The sequence below is a fragment of the Ahaetulla prasina genome, chromosome 3, assembly GCF_028640845.1.
Source record: "Ahaetulla prasina isolate Xishuangbanna chromosome 3, ASM2864084v1, whole genome shotgun sequence".
In the NCBI taxonomy this organism is placed as follows: Eukaryota; Metazoa; Chordata; class Lepidosauria; order Squamata; family Colubridae; genus Ahaetulla; species Ahaetulla prasina.
In genome coordinates, this window is record NC_080541.1 from 66973081 (window position 1) to 66990986 (window position 17906).

The 17906-nt window shown below is 36.7% G+C and overlaps 1 protein-coding gene across 2 annotated transcripts in view; it reads left to right on the plus strand.

Moving 5' to 3' along the window:
* Positions 1 to 17906, plus strand: part of DOK6 (docking protein 6) — a 205984-nt gene that overhangs the window by 161122 nt on the left and 26956 nt on the right. For both annotated transcript variants that reach the window (XM_058178568.1, XM_058178567.1), the window contains exon 7: positions 5179 to 5296. In XM_058178568.1, coding sequence (XP_058034551.1) covers positions 5179 to 5296 — 118 coding nt within the window. The remainder of the gene's footprint in view (positions 1 to 5178; positions 5297 to 17906) is intronic.

Here is a 17906-nt window from a genome sequence, read left to right on the forward strand (position 1 = left end):
AGGTGCGCAGGACTGGATTAGATTTTTTTAGTTTTTTAAATTTTAAATTTTAAATTTTGTACTGATTTTAATTGGTTTTGTTATTTTTAGTTCAATTGGCCGGTTAAATATTTCATTTTAAAATTTATTTTAAATTCATTGTCTATCTATGTATTTTAATATGGCTGTACACCGCCCTGAGTCCTTCGGGAGAAGGGCGGTCTAGAAATTTGATTAATAAATAAAATTTGATTAATAAATAAATAAAGTGAAGAACAATCTGTTAGACTTACTTCTGCAGAATCTGTGAACAGCAGGAAAATTATGCTATGCAACAAAACTACTGAAACTTTGTGTATACAAACTGAAAATTCAGCATTATAGCAGTATCTCTATTGCACATGCATAGTGCACATTGTTCCAAATGGAAACACAAGAGAAGATACAGGGATTATATTTTATCTCATTTAGTTTTATCTTGCCTATAGCAAAAGAAGAAGAAGAAGAAGAAGTGTTATCTACCAACAAAGTAGAAGATTTTTATGTCCCACATGTTTTTCCCAGTTTCTGAAATAGAAATTTACTGACATATCCCTAGTGCCAGCTATTAGCAGCATGGATAAAATCTGTTGTGGGCTCTGTTGGCTAATACATTGTCATAATCTCTGTGAATGAAGATTTTTCTTTTTAAATGAGCAAGCCAGTCACAGAATATTAGAATACCTGAAACATAAAATGAAACTTTTAGAAAGAGTATTTTATTCTGACCTTGGAATCCTCAAAATACCTGTCAGTGCATCTAATTTACTCTGAAGAAGTTGTCTTTAATTTATAGGAATTCATAATTGAGGCTTTCTTCTGAAAAGAAATTGACCAAATGTAAAATATACAATAATTCTAAATATTGTTACCCTGATTGACTTCCCAAGATATGCCTAATAGAACAAATAAACATGGCCCAGCCCAACTCCTGGGTCAACCAACTTCCCAAAGTTATTTCACAGTGTGGGTTTTCTAAGCAGCATTTAACTCTCAATGGCCTCCCAGGCAAGAGAAATTTTTAAACAGAGAGTCCTAGATACTAGTGTTCAACCCAACATGGAATTATTGGCTAAAAATAGAACCCTAGGTTGGTTGGCTAAGAATAAAGTGGTTTTTCGAAATGAAAATGCCTGTCATTGAGTCGGACACAAATTTTAAGAAGGGCCTATTCTAGAGCAAGATTTGAGTTGTTGGACAGTCTGGTTAAATCAGTTCTACCACTTGCCATATAACAAGAGAATCCCCATAAGCAATACCCCAGCCGTTGAAAATATTTCTCATATTTTGTTCAAGTGTCAATTATATGCCCCCATTAGTCTTAAATGCTTATCATCCCTATTGAAAAGAACAGCCAGGGACTGGGTATCCAGTCCACAGATTGTCATATTTAGTTCTGGGCTCAAATGTACGTGCTGTATATCAGGGATGTCCAAACTTGGCCCCTTGAAGAGTGGTGGGCTTCAACTCCCAGAATTCCCCAGCCAGCAAGTTGCTCATATTTATAGCTAATACTGGCTGCGGAATTCTGGGAGTTGAAATCCACCATTCTTCAAGGGGCCAAGTTTGGACACCCCTACTGTATATAGAAGCGCTAAGTTTATAACTAAGGCAGTGGTTGTCATAATCCTGTACACTGCATTACAGTACCCTATAAAGGAGATTTATTTATCTGATTATGACACCTTGTATTAATACATATCTATTTTACAACTGTTTCCTCCTACCTTACTCCAGAAATAGACTATATGCTGTATTTTATTGTTATTTTATTTTATTGATAAGGTCACAAGACTAATCAGTAAATTACTACTACTTCTAAACATTGTTCAAATGAATATCATGTATGCATGTATTGATCTATAGTATTTTTATATATATTTTAAATTAGGGTGGTAGCGCAGCATGTGGTGAGATACAGACCATATAGCCCTATAAGTCCTTTTCAGTTCCGTCCCTGATGTCCTTTAATTATTGTGCAATGGCTGCAGTAGAAAGACCACAGGAGAATTAATGCTGTTTTTCGGAATCATTACCTCCTAATGAGATTGCTGCTTGCAAGCCCATGAACTTTACACAGAACGCTGCCTTTTAGAGCTGCTGTAGTAAGCCAGTTTTACTCAGCCTTACTAACAAATCCAGTCCGGCTTGGACAAAATCTACAATTCACTTTTTTTTTTTTTTCAGTGAAAAAAAATGTTGGGGCTTCTTTCACAGATATAGGAACTGTAAAGTTAGTTGACATTTTGGAACTAATCATAGAAAGATCGATTCATCTAAAATATAGTGCAAGGTTTATAATCATTAAGCAACAGTGAGAGAAGCGCCTTACCATAATGGAAAAGTGGGGTCATTTTTCTCATTACTGTCTCTGTCTCTGTCTCTGTCTGTCTGTCTGTCTGTCTGTCTGTCTGTCTCTCTCTCTCTCTCTCTCTCCCTCTCTCCCTCTGTCTCTTATAATCTCCTTATTAAAGGGTTTAAGAGCAGTCCATATAATTTTAACTTCACCTTTTGCTGAAGGTAAATAGATAATCTTAAATTCAATTAAATTGGCATCTCAAGCACCATTGTCATAATAAAACAGATTCTAATTAGAACAAAGATTCTATCAAGAATGACATCATACATAGATTTATAAGACGAAAGCCAGCATTTTGAATTGAACATGGAAATCTATTGGTGACTGGAGAATTTGTATTATACTGAAGTTATTCCTATTAACATCTAAGGACCTGGCCACCTCAGTTTAAATCATCTGTAGTTTCTCTTGTCATCTACAAAGGGAGTGCTATATAGAGTATGTACAGTAGTTGAAATGTGTGCCAATGAGAGTATGAACGAATTTCATCGAGGCTTCAAGTTTAGGCAGGGCCTAACTGGCACACCAGGCATGCTATTTCAGCAGGAGCCATGAATCCAGGAGGATGCCCAAGTTTCAGGCCTCCTCTTGAAGACAGTGTAACTCGTTCTAGAACATTCAATGAACCATGATGTTTTTGAACTCCAGTAACTCCATCTTTCTGGGATTCATCATTCACTTGTTTTGGCCCACATCCAAACTCAACACCTCCAGATCCTGGATCAGAATTTCCATAGTATATCCATTATGGTATATCCATTACAGTATTGGTTATAATTGAGTATTGATCAGAATATTAATGCTATCTTTATAGCAAAACAAAACAATAGATAATGTCTCTTCATGTAGATAGCAGTAGGGAAGGAGAGAAGTTCCCTGAAGATGGATTGTAGCATGAGTTTGAAAGCTTGGAAGATAAAACCTCTGGTTCTGGTGCCCAATCAGATTGAATCCTGGGGTAGGATCCAATTCTTAAGCCCTGAGATATCCATATTGGAGAGATCATGGGCTTGGTACTCATCCCCATTACTATCAACTAAATCTATTTGCTGTGGTAGGAGCATGATCATTGTAATTTGGTATCCCTACCTTCCAAAATCCATATATTGTGGTCAATGATATCAAAAGCTGTCAGGATAATGATGACTTAAAGCTGGCCAGCCTCTTTAAGACTGAGGATGAGTCAGCAGGGTTATTGCCCCTTTAAGAAGCTGGGTTAAGGAGCTGTCTATATAAGGAAGGCCATGAGGGGGCACTCTCTCTCCTCGTATATCACTCTCCTAGTTGTGTTCTATCAGCAGTTCTCCATGTAGAGTTGAAGAATGATTGCTTGTCTGGTATGTGCTTACCACTTGTATGTCTGTATATAGACGACTGTATATAAACCACTGTTTGAAAGACAAAACCTGTGTACTGTATTTTGCTCCTGAGTTGTCTCAAACTACCAGTCACACTGTGCACACTCTGACAAAAGCTGCTGAGATGTTCGTTAGTTTCAGCAGGAATTCACTCCCACTTTCTAGCTCTGATGCAATTCATGTACCAGACCCATGGAGAGGTCTGAATCCATGCTGGAAAGGATTCCTATAGTATCATCCTCTGAAGCTGATTTCTCTTCACCTTCTCCAAAATCTTCCCCAGAAAGGAAAGGTTGGGTATTGGTCAAAGGTTGTCAAGTTAAAGCTTCTTCAGAAGACAATGCATTACCGCCACTTGCAGGATTGATGGCACTGCATCTTTTCTGAAAGAAACATTCATAACCTCTTGACTCCAGCTATTCATAGTCCTCCTAGTCACCAAAAGTAGCTAGGAAAAGCATAGATCTCAACATCAGGTCGCACAGCTCACACTATAAAGAACCTTTTCTACTAATTGCACAAGTGTCTATTGAAAAATATTGTGCCACTTTCCTTCTTAATTGATTGCTGTAGCTTTTGCACCATGTAACTTTCATTCACCTTCACTACTTCACTTGATTAACATGCTCCTTGTTATTTGTTACCAACAAATCTGTCAACTAAAATCCATCTGCCCCCTATTTCAGCAAGACAATAAATATGTAGAGAGCAAACCTTTGTGCATAGATCACAATTTATCTTAGGAGCTGGTTATACCAAAGACATTGTTCCTAGTACATCACGTACCCTTTTCTTTGAGCAGATAGGGAGTTTATAGTGTTATGGTGGTCCCTATATTCAAATTCCCATCCCTTGAACAATAATTTTGCTCACTTTGCAGCTATTAAGGCAGCTAGATATATGGGTAGTTAATAGTTCTGTTTCTTGGGTTTTGAAAAAAACACATCATATTTCTGAACAGGTTTGAAAATAACTATGAGCAGAAAGGCAAATTCTCTTTTGTTTGCCTGCAAGGTTGCCTCTTGAAATGCAACTACAGTACCAAGTATACTGCTACAAAGAGGACTTACAATTATTATTGTTATGGTTCATCACACAATCAGCCAAACGTTTAGACAGGATTTGGCACTTTATCCACCTATCAAGTCCTTCCTAAGGAATCTGAATGTTTGATGGTGTTAAAGGTATCATCGCTGTTCCATGTAGATTCCAGTCCACTATTCCAACTATGTAATAATAGAATAATAGAATTTTATTGGCCAAGTGTGATTGACACACAAGGAATTTGTCTTGGTGCATATGCTCTCAAAATAAATAAAAGAAAAGATGTATGTAGTAATTGGATTTGCCCAGATATTAATTGCTTGATATTTCCTCTGCTGAGTTTGGACTGAAGGTGATTACTGAAAAACATGCTATGGTGTATTTTCTTTATCTTCACAGCTTCAGACCAGTTTAATTGAACCAATGACGTTACCTAAGTCAATCTCACTTCCTCGTAGTGCATACTGGCATCACATCACTCGGCAGAACAGTGTGGGAGAAATATATAGTTTACAAGGTAAGATGCTTGAACAGTGAAAAGGTATGTCCATTAGGGTCCCCTCATAAATTGTTTTTCTTACCATTAAATTACTAAAGCGGGTGGGTGGGAGGGTGGGTGGATGGATGGTTGGATAGATGGACGGACGGACTTACGTATTGAGTCTTGGCAACTAATGTGGAAAGGTTATATGGAATTTACCAGAGGAAGTATTTGCTGGTAGAGAAGATTTAATTTTGTTTATACTGACATATTCTCCAAAGAATTTGGGTCATTTGCCACTATAGATAAATAGATAATAACTCAAAGCACTTTCTCAAGTATAGGGGAAAAAAGGCAAAAGTGTTTCGTATACTCATACATAATATGCTCTTATATTAAAAAAAAACAAAAACCTGCACTTTCATTGGACTTTTCCTCTAATTTATATTGAAATCATAACTGAAGGACTAAAAAAATAGTCACCCTAAACTTTTCCAGATTTGTTTGTAACTCTCTGGATAAAAGATGGCTACTGACAAATTATTTTTCTGTAAATGTACACCTCAGGTAAGTTTTATTGTGACAAAGGTAAAATCCCAGTTGTGTTTTTATCAAAAACATCCAGAAAACGATGGGGTTTGTGTTTGAAAAATGAGAGAAATCTAGGCACATATGCAGCTTCTTCTATATATGTCTTCATTCACAGGTCAAAATTATAGGTTGGACTGTACAAAACGTCCAGTATAGTTACCGAAATTATTATCAATTTCTGCCTACATGTGATCTTCTCTAGTCTTCTGGTTACGTTATTATCTTTTGCCTTTATCATCATTTCGGTCTTCTATCTGAGCAGTTCACTGAAACACACATGTGTAACTATTAACTTACCAAAATTGGCACAATAAAAGATTATTACAATTGATAACACCTGCCAAATGATATACTTCTGGTATATTAATAAGTGGAATGTGATTACATATATAAATCACAGTACAGAGATTGAGAGTTAATATGCTGTTAATCCTCAGTTGAGATGGCTATTTGCTGATGTCTTGTAGGAAAAAAAATGAAGTTACGTGTTACAAGAGAGTGATGGACTGTCAGAAGCAATGTCTTTAGGTCAGATTCTCTTCCTCTACAGAACTGTACAGCCTTAAATCGTCAGGGACATTCATAATTTGATGAAATAAAAACATACCATGAAGAATTAAATGCTTCTACTACAAGGTCATTTTTGGTGACTGCCTTGTGTTCCTTAAATACAATTCTGTTTAAAATAATAGAAAAATAGGGCTAAGTAGAATCAGGTTCTCTGTCGTGTCCCACTCTTCCGCTGACAGCTGGGTCAGGGAAATCCGAATCAGGCTTGCCTTTGCAGCTCTGGCCAAAGTCCTAGCAAAGTCCTCAGAGCAGGCAGGAGACCAGTAAGTGACTTCAGCAAGATAAGTTTGACTTTTGCCTGACTCAGAGACTGCCAGAAAGTAGATCCTTTATATAGGCCATGGGGTGTGGCTCCATGACTCAGCACTCATTAAGGCCTGCCCCTCCCTTCCCTCTGTTGCCTCCGCCTATCCAATCTTCTGATGCGAGGATTACTCCAATCAGCTGTTGGGAATAAACCCTCCTCAGGCTCACATGCTGTGGAGGAGGGGGAGGGGTCTAGCTGCTCCGTTTGCCTGGGCATGGAGTCAGGGCTGGGACCGGGAGATTCTCCTTCTTCTGCAGTTTGTGTGGGCATGGAGCCAGGACTTGGGCCGGGAGGCATACATTCCTCAGTGTTCGGGAGCAGGTAAGAAGGCCCCGGCTGCTCTGAGGGCGGGCAAGACACAACATTCTCCCTCTCAGTGTCATTACTTTATTCTTAAGATACATGGAGACACTTTGAGAATTTGTGGAGGTACATATGTATGTATGTGTGTATATATGTATATTCTCCTTTTCTGCCTGAAACACACAAGTCAACAAACAATAAAAGGTGCAAAAAGAAAAAAAATGCTTGCTAAAACTATACTTATTGCCCTTACTGTTCATGATCCCTGATATTGTTGGCTGAGACTTTTTTCATGATTACAAGTATGCCCACATTTTAATAGTGACTCCAAAGACATATTGGGCCTGTAATAAGTTCATTTTAAGCTCGTTTTAACAAACTGCATCACTGGTTTGGTAGCTGAACTGCCTCAGAAAGTTCTTTCAGAGAGTGGTAAGGACAGCAGAGAAGATTATAGGAAGCTCACTTCCCGTTATTCGGGATACTTCTTATAAGTGCTATCTGCTTAGAGCTCAAAGCATTGTTAGAGACCCCACATGGCCATTTCATGGTCTGTTTCTGTTGCTTCCCTCTGGGAGGAGGTTTCAAAGTATTTCTAGCAGGACTAAAGGATTCTGTAACAGCTTTGTTCCCTATGCCATCTGTCTGGTAAACTCACAGGATTAGTTTTTCTCATCATGTACATGTATACATCAGAACTAGACTGTGTTGTTTCTCCATGTCATATAATATATGTGGGTATATACATAATTTTGTATGTAGGTAGGTATTTAGTCATGCTTATGTAGTGGATATTGGAGGTGATGATGATCCTTGGAAAACTGTATGCAATGAAATTTCATTTTAATATATGCCAATTAGGGTACACTCCCAAGTGACAATAAAAGTATTCTAAGTTCTCAACATCTCTCTGCTATTTATTAAAGCAGTCCATCATTTTTTTATTCTTTTGTGTGTGTCTGAAGAAAAAGTTAGCTGCTGCCTTAAGAACCATGTTAAATATCTAATCTGATCATAAGATTTCATCAGGGTCCCATAAAAGCCTAAAAAGGTTGGGCAGCCATACCCACAGAACTGGTAGTAAAAAATGACAGAGGCTATATTCATGTTCACATGAAGTCTGAAGAACTTCTTTGAAATCATGTTGAATAATGGGCATTCTTACTTCTTATTTGTATTTTTCTCATTTGTTAACTTGGCCGTTTTCTAGGTAAGAATGGATTAAGAAAGCCTAAAGATGTTTTTTTTTTATTGGCAATGACATGGTTTATGCACTATTTCCTGTTATTAGCTACAATGATACGCATACCTTTGAATATATGTTTATGTAATCTCTTTCAAAACCAGGAATTGGGTTTAGAAAATAACAAAACCTACAGAATGTATTGCCTAAGAGAGTATTTAACTGTTTTTGATTAAGCTAGAACAATGTGAAGTAAGGAAAATAAGAAATGAAATGTTTAGTTCTCTTCAAAATACTTCTATTCTTAAATTAACATCAGCAGGTGGGCAGCTCTTGAAAATACTGCAAAAGACAAATGCATGTATATAGTGCAGCATGTGGTTTTATGTCTTAAAGGCAAGTGATAAAGCAAAACAAAGATATTTTTTTTGAAACAGACTTTTCAAGTAAACACAACATGTGATGTTGAAATTGTTTTATACTCCATTCTCTTTCTTTTGTACTTATGCTACAATTCCTTTCAGTAAAAAAAATATTTTAGTGGAAGAAAAATATAATTCCCTTATTCCAGATCTGAAAATTAGCCAAAGTGATTGATTGATACTGCAGACTCATTTAATACCAATTCCTACTGAAAATCTTAAATATGTATTGATATGGAGATGTCAAGATGAATGTATTTAAGACTGGAATTCTTAGAGTAGGAGAGTGAATAAATGTATCATAAGAACATTAAAAATAATAATGGATTAAATATTGTTTATGTCCAAATCAGATATTTTATTGTCTCCACTATCAATTATACAATGAGGGAAGGGGTTATTGTACAAGAAAATGTTAAAGAAGTCTTAATTTACTGGAACTATGATCTATTGGTTACCTATATTGATATTATAACTAATATATCTCTTACCTTTCTAAACTGTAACCATAACCAAATTTCCTTGGAAAAATATATGCTTGGGGTTTTAAGTTATCTTTCAATGATATACCAGATATTTTTCTAGAAAGAATGAATAAAGTTAATAAACCCATATAGCTAGCTAGCTGTTACATAACTAACTGTTTCATTTAGCTCTTTTCTTTGCTCATTTCCTTTTCATGTTTAATTTTGGTTCTATATCCTTGGGAAGCAACATTAAAAACAGAGAGGCAATAATAATTTATAGCCTTTCTGTTTTCTTAAATGTCTGGTTTTCATAATGTAAAAACAGAGGTGATATTCAGCAGTTTCTGACCAGTTCTGGAGAACCGGTAGCGGGAATTTTGAATGGTTTGGAGAACAGGTAAGCACCACCTCTGACTGGCCCCGCTCCCATCTATTCTCTGCCTCCCGAGTCCCAGCTGATCAGGAGGAAATGGAGATTTTGCAGTAATCTTCTCCTGGAGTGGGGAGGGAATGGAGACTTTACAGTATCCTTCCCATGCCATTCCCACCAAGCCATACCCACAGAACTGGTAGTAAAAATTTTTTTAAACCCACCACTGTGTAAAAACATATTCATCGTGTTGTAGAAGATAAAAATATTGAGAGTGGAACTGAACACAAAAGTACTTTTCTGAGACACAGAAAAATAAACTGAAAACTATACTAATGTTTCAGGAGGATTATTCTAGAATCATCATGGAAATTTAGTTTAATAGTTTAAAAATAGAATTGGCAGTTTCTGTGAACACAAGAAAAATACAGTCTAATTTGGCTTTTTGAAATAACATTTTTTTAAAAATTCTAATTAAAATATAAGGGGATAAGCAGTGTTATAGAGCTTAATTATAGTTTTTCATTATTCCTGGTTATAGAATGGATGATATGAAATACTAGATGCAAAAAATGATATAAGTTGAGATCTACGAAAATTCATTCAATTCCTATAAAATAAGAGGTGCTGAGTAAATGTATTTTATGTAAAATGAACACAGTTTTATAGATCAGCATCTCATAATTTGTCCTTAGATTTTAGGAAAAACAATATTTTTGCTGAAGCCTAAAGTACAAGTCATTAATGAGTAATCCAGCCACATAGCCAATAAAATTGATTTCTCCAACATGACAAAGGTGGCAGAACTTCCCAATGAATGATTCACGAATTGCATTAAACTATAATATGATTTACTTTCTTTGGGCTTAATACATTGCCTGAACCAGTACACAATGTTTGTACAGTTTCCAAACTATTTATAAATCATGTATAGCTATTCATAGATTAGCAGGATGTATGAACTTATCCTATTATCTCTTTTCAACAAATCTTGCTTAAGAAAATTGGCTTAACTATCTTATTCCAATATATCAGGGAAATGTTAACATAGCATGCAAAAAAGGGACATCAACAGCCTTTATAGATAGATTTCTTCTTATTTACATCTATGAATATACTCCTGCATATTTGGAAATTTAAAATTCATCATTTATAGTATTTCAGGTATAACCCAGTTTTTGATTTAAAAAATCTCCTCAGAACAGTTAGCAAATGTAAAATGCAAACACCATAACTAAAATAAATAAAAGCCAAATCACAATGTCATATGCCAGAATAAATAGTTGCAGTCCGGGTTTTAAGGAATGAAACAAATCAACACACAACTATGATAGGTGGTTAGTAAATGGCATTATCAAGACACAAGCCCTATAACATTAACAACTGGATCCACTGGTAAATACAGGCAGTCCTCAGCTTACAACCACAATTGAGCCCATAATTTATGTTGCTAAGTGAAAAATTTGTTGAGTTTTAACCCCATTGTATGACTTTTCTTGCCACATTTGTTAAGTGAATCACTGCAGTTGTTAAATTACTAACAAGGTTGTTAAGTGAATCTGGTTTCCCCATTGACTTTGCTTGTCAAAAGGTTGCAAAAGGGGGTCACATGATTCCAGGATACTGCAACCATAATAAATGTGAATCAATTGTCAAGCATCCAAACGTAAATCATGTGACCATGGGGATGCTGCAATGGTCATAAGTGTGGGGGAAAAATGTCATGAGTCACTTTTTTCAGTGTCATTGTAACTTTGAATGATCACTAAGTAAACTGTTATAAGTTGAGGAGTACCCATAATCCATTAAATACTGATACAATTCTTAAGCCTGGCTGTTCTGAAACATCAAGGAAAAAATACCCTTGAAATAATTATCAAATATACATATCATCGATGCAGTTATTTGGAGGAAGTTATATTATTGTATTCTTGGCAGCTACCAATTAATAAAATTCTTTCTAAATTCCAATATGTTTACTAAAAAAACTAGATGATAGCAATAATTAACAACTTAAATACCGAACTGAAATCATTGATCTAAGACATGGGTGTCAAACTCGTAGCGTCAGATTGCCGTCACCTGATGTTTTGCGATATTTTCCCCCTTTGCGGAGCTGGGGTGAGCATGGCCTGCGTGTGACACATCTGGCCAATGGGTCACTAGTTTGACACCCCTGATTTACGAGGTAGTGGAAAAATCCTGAAATGCACTTAGTGGCTACAACTGGAACCGGCAACTCAGTTGCTAAGCGATGTGCTTAAAAAGTGAAATATCATAGAACCACATCCAACTTACAACATCAGTTCCAGTTGTGGTTTTAAACCCTGGTGTCCCCTGTGGTTGTTAAGTATGATAGCAAGTGACTACAACTTGCAACTTTTGCCAGGTTCCTGGTTGACTTTGCCTGTCGTTAGCAGGCTATGAAGATCACAAATGGTGATCATGTGACCATGGGATCCTGCGATGGTTGTAAGTGCTCACTAGTTACCAAATATTGATCACCTGACTGTGGGGATATTGCAACAACTGCAAGTTTGAGTACCAGTCATAAATCTCCTTTTTTTTTTTCAATGCTGTTGTGATTTTGGCTGCCGAGTGAGCAGTCAGTAAATGAGGACTACCTGCATTGCTGCTATATTAGTACCGATAGAAGAGAATATTTGTAGCTCAGGGTTGAATGACGTGGCTCTTGCTGCTCTCTTATGTATATTTCTTGTCTTATATATATCTTACATATTAGTAGTATTATATTGACATTGTTTATTAAAACCTGAAATGAATAGTCAGATAGGAAAAATTGCAAAACTATAATTTGGAAATTATGTGCATGATTCTTACAGGTGTTTTCAAACAGTGTTCAGACTTTTTTAAAGTTTTGCTTTGGTTTTTAATGGTACTTATCATTGTTCAGTGCCTAAGATAGCTACAGTATTAATTTATTGCTATATATTTCAAAAGTAATTGGGAAAAATACTCTTTAATATTTTACTAATACGCTTAAGATATTTTACCATTGAAGAATAAAAAAGACAATTATTATTTTATTCAAATGCAAAATACAGAGTTTAGAAGCAAAATAAAATGCATTGCATGACTTTACAAAAAAAATTGCATACAGAACATTAAAAGAATTTTCTGAGTCATTCTACTCAGCTGTTTTTGGGGTTTTTTTTAAAGTTAATCCTGCAGGCATTTCCTTTGTGCCCATATAACTATCTGCAAATTAAAGTATGTTAAAAGAAATTGCTAGGGCATTCATCATTTTGGCATATCCACAGTTACATTCATATTTAAATAACTCTCCTAAGTGTATTCTTTCATCTCACTATGAACTGAAACAATGAAGAGAATATAAAATATATTGCACTATGGCTTTGTTTAGACAGCAAGATGAACCACAGCTTACCACGATGGATGGTAATAAACTACAGTGAACCTCGGTGTCCATCCAGGTGGCCATATTAAAGCTGGTAAAAAAAATAAAATAAGATGGCATATATTGTGCTGTCTTCAGTAGTGATCATATTGTGCTCAGGGTGGCAAATGATGTTGATCCAATTATTTTAATGCAGGATAAATTTTAAAAATGTGATTGGCTTTTTTCCCCTTCCAATCATTTGCCAGCAAAGCAGGGGGGAGATCACCAATAGCTACATTTCCATGTGTTGGGACAAGGATAGGCAAATATAGGAAGATGCTTAGAATGGCACATATAGTCCCTATCAAGTTGCCCAAGTAACAGGCTTCATAGGCTTCTTGCCTGTTTCATGTCATAGTGTAAGCCGCCCTGAGTCTTCGGAGAAGGGCGGGAAATAAATGCAAAAAAAAAAAAAAAGTCATATCCAGCCCTTGTCTGAAAGTGTGCTAAACTAGGTCCAAAAATAGCCTAGTTGACAAGTCACAGGCTGAAATGGGAAGGAGTAAGCAATAGTAGCCCATGTTTTAAGGTAAGATATACAGTAGTAGCAATCATTTTATAAACACACAATATAATTTACTATATTTTGTTACATAATTTATTATGTAGTAGGGTTATAGAATAAAATAATGATTACAATCAATATAACTGATGCAATAGGAAGAGGTAGAGGCAAAATGGGTAGCTAGGAGTTAGCCAAACTGGCACAGGAATAATCATATAATACTGACTGATTTTTTAGATTTTTTAAATTTCTAAATTTTAAATTTTTAAATCTTCTGTAATTTTATATGGGGTATTTTAGGTTGGTCAATTTGACGGTTTTAATTCGGCCACTATTGAATAGGTATTTTAAATTGATTTTTAACTTTGTATACTTATTGCTTTTTATTTTGGCTGTACACCGCCCTGAGTCCTTCGGGAGAAGGGCGGTATAAAAGTTTAATTAATAAATAAATAAATAATAAATAAATAAAACTTTTGAAAAAATATGCCCTGTAAAACTTGTGGTATGTTAATAGAGGCCAAATCAACATTGCACACTAGATAAAACCCACCTCTCCTTTCCTGTTCAAATCAGAATTCTGTCCAGAACAGGACTAGTGATCTCTCAAGACACTATTACAGGTAGTCCTCACTTAATGACTAGTCACTTAGTGACTGTTCAAAGGTACAACCAGCCTTCCAGAGCTAGTTATGACCCTTTTTGAAGTTCTGACAGTTGCACCTCCCCACAGTCATGTGATTGCATTCTGGGTGCTTGGCAACCAGCTTGTATTTATAGCCATGTGCAGCCTCACACAGTCACATGACTGCAACTTTCAGCATTTGTTGTCCATTTTCAGCATTAAGACCCTCATTCGGGAAAACAGACTGGTTTGATTATTGTGGTGTTTTCTTAACCATAGCATTAGGTTAGCATAGGTCACAAACTATGACCGTAATTTCAAGCTCAGTTACAGTCATAAATCAAATACTATCTGTAAAACCATGTTTAAAAAACATTTCTGGTACACTTTCAAACATGTGGTAAATCCTGTTTGTCTAAGGAGCTCGCATGAGACCAACAATCACTTTGGAAAGTACTGTTCCAAAATGGTGGAAGATGGGATAGAGGCAGATGCTTCTGCAAAATTTCTAGATATCTAGAAATATATCAAACATTTCTGTAGGTTAAAAAAGGGTAAGGCCCAGTGAATGGAACAGAAGAAACTCAACCACTATAGTCTTAAAGTGCATAATGTCAACTTCACTGTCAATTTAGCATCCTAAACTGTGCTCGTGGCAGAAAGTATGTTAGGAGAATAGAGAAAAGTAATAAACTGGAACAGTTATATGTCTTTAAATTGCCTAAGCTGTGGGCTAGGGATGAAACATTCATTCCTTCTGTCATTCATTCATTTGCAATTCTTATCTGCCATAGATGCTAGGATGTTATGTTCTCCTTGCATTTCTATATTTTCTTTAATAAAGAACTTTAAGGGATGGATGGAAATCAAATCAAAAATAAACTTACTGACAATATAAAAAAAAACCATGGAAATTGTTGAGTGTTCATGGTCCCATTCTCAATAGCATCTCACAGCATGACGTTGTTCTAAACCTTCATTTGCTACCATCCCCAAAAAATAATAATAATATCTAGAGAGCTAGCACATGCTGTTGCATTAAAAGTCAACAACGTTAATATAATATTCTTAGGCAGCGGGATACCATTATCTCTCTGAAAACTTTTTTTCCCCAGTATTGTACCACTTCGTTTACTCATGCTAATAGCCAACTAAAAATAAAAATTATTCCTTCCCTGTTATAGCTTTAGCAAAAATGTCTTGATCTTTTGCAATCATGCATGTCTGCATATACATTCTGTTAAAAGAGAAGTTACAGCCTCATCCCATTCCTAAGAGGACCATAAGGGGCGTGCATAAGAGCACAAATGTGCCTACCGTTCCTGTCCTATTGTTTTTCTTTTTCTTCCATATATATATATATATACCTCCTAATATTTACTCATATACAGTGGGGTAAAAAAGTATTTAGTCAGCTACCAGTTGCGCAAGTTCTCCCACTGAAAAAGATGAGAGGGGGGAAGATAATTGTCATCATAGGTATACCTCAACTAGGAGAGACAATATGAGAAAACACATCCAGAAAATCACATTGTCTGATTTGTAACGAATTTATTTGCAAATTATGGTGGAAAATAAGTATTTGGTCACCAACAAACAAGCAAGATTTCTGGCTCTCACAGACCTGTAACTTCTACTTTAAGAGGCTCCTCTGTTCTCCACTCATTACCTGTATTAATGGTACCTGTTTGAACTTGTTATCAGTATAAAAGACACCTGTCCACAACCTCAAACAGTCACACTCCAAACTCCACTATGGTGAAGACCAAAGAGCTGTCGAAGGACACCAGAAACAAAATTGTAGACCTGCACCAGGCTGGGAAGACTGAATCTGCAACAGGCAAGCAGCTTGGTGTGAAGAAATCAACTGTGGGAGGAATAATTAGAAAATGGAAGACATACAAGACCACTCATAATCTCCCTCGATCTGGGGCTCCATGCAAGATCTCACCCCGTGGGGTCAAAATGATCACAAGAACGGTGAGCAAATATCCCAGAACCACACAGGGGGACCTAGTGAATGACCTGCAGAGAGCTGGGACTACAAAGGCTACCATTAGTAACACACTACACCGCCAGGGACTCAGATCCTGCAGTGCCAGACATGTCCCCCTACTTAAGCCAGTACATGTCTGGGCCCATCTGAAGTTTGCTAGAGAGCATTTGGATGATGCAGAAGAGGATTGGGAGAATGTCATATGGTCAGATGAAACCAAAGTAGAACTGTTTGGTAGAAACTCAACTCGTCATGTTTGGAGGAGAGAGAATGCTGAGTTGCATCCAAAGAACACCATACCTACTGTGAAGCATGGGGGTGGCAACATCATGCTGTGGGGCTGTTTCTCTGCAAAGGGACCAGGACGACTGATCTGTGTAAAGGAAAGAATGAATGGGGCCACGTATCATGAGATTTTGAGTGCAAACCTCGTTCCATCAGCAAGGGCATTGAAGATGAAACCTGGCTGGGTCTTTCAGCATGACAATGATCCTAAACACATCGCCTGGGCAACGAAGGAGTGGCTCCGTAAGAAGCATTTCAAGGTCCTGGAGTGTCCTAGCCAGTCACCAGATCTCAACCCCATAGAAAACCTTTGGAGGGAGTTGAAAGTCCGTGTTGCCCAGCGACAGCCCCAAAACATCACTGCTCTAGAGGAGATCTGCATGGAGGAATAGGCCAACATACCAGCAACAGTGTGTGAAAACCTTGTGAAGACATACAGAAAACATTTGACCTCTGTAATTGCCAACAAAGGATATATAACAAAGTATTGAGATGAACTTTTGATATTGACCAAATACTTATTTTCCACCATAATTTGCAAATAAATTCGTTACAAATCAGACAATGTGATTTTCTGGATGTGTTTTCTCATGTTGTCTCTCCTAGTTGAGGTATACCTATGATGACAATTACAGGCCCCTCTCATCTTTTTCAGTGGGAGAACTTGCACAACTGGTGGCTGACTAAATACTTTTTTACCCCACTGTATATGTTTATGTACTATATAATCTTTTTGTATGATACCTATATATATTGTTGTGACAAAATAAATAAATTAAATAAATAAATAAATAAATAAATAAACAGGATCTCCAAATGGACTGTTAACTTGGTTTTAAGTGGTATTTTTAAAAAAGCATAAAGAAGCAAAAAGACACAAAAGAGTCATCTATCCCCCTAATTGCCAGAGTTTTTTGACAAGTTACACTCTTTCTTTTCCTCCAAACTTTCTTTTGACTGTTCTTGTAGCTTTGCAATCTACTTTTCTTTTTTAAAAGAATTGTCTATTTTGTCTGATTGACTGGTTGGGGAAAGAGCATCCTGCTGTTCACTATGAAATTATATACCGACATCAAATGAGACATATGTATGTGAGAGACTGATGTTGTTGTTGCTAGTTGCGAAGTCGTGTCTGACCGATCGCGACCCCATAGACAACGTTCCTCCAGCCCTTCCTGTCCTCTACCATCCTCTGGAGTCCATTTAAGCTCATGCCCACTGCTTTGGTGACTCCATCCAGCCACCTCATTCTCTGTCATCCCATTCTTCTTTTGCCCTCAATCGTTCCCAGCATTAGGCTCTTTTCCAGTGAGTCCTTTCTTCTCATTTGGTGGCCAAAGTATTTCAGTTTCATCTTCAGGATCTGGCCTTCTAAAGAGCAGTCAGGGTTGATCTCCTCTAGGACTGACCAGTTTGATCACCTTGCAGTCCAAGGGACTCACAGGAGTCTTCTCCAGCACCATAGTTCAAAAGCCTCAATTCTTTGGACTCAGCCTTTCTTATGGTCCAATTTTCACAGCCATACATTCAGCTGAGAAAACCATAGCCTTGATTATACACACTTTTCTTGGCAGGGTGGTGTCTCTGCTTTTTAGTATACT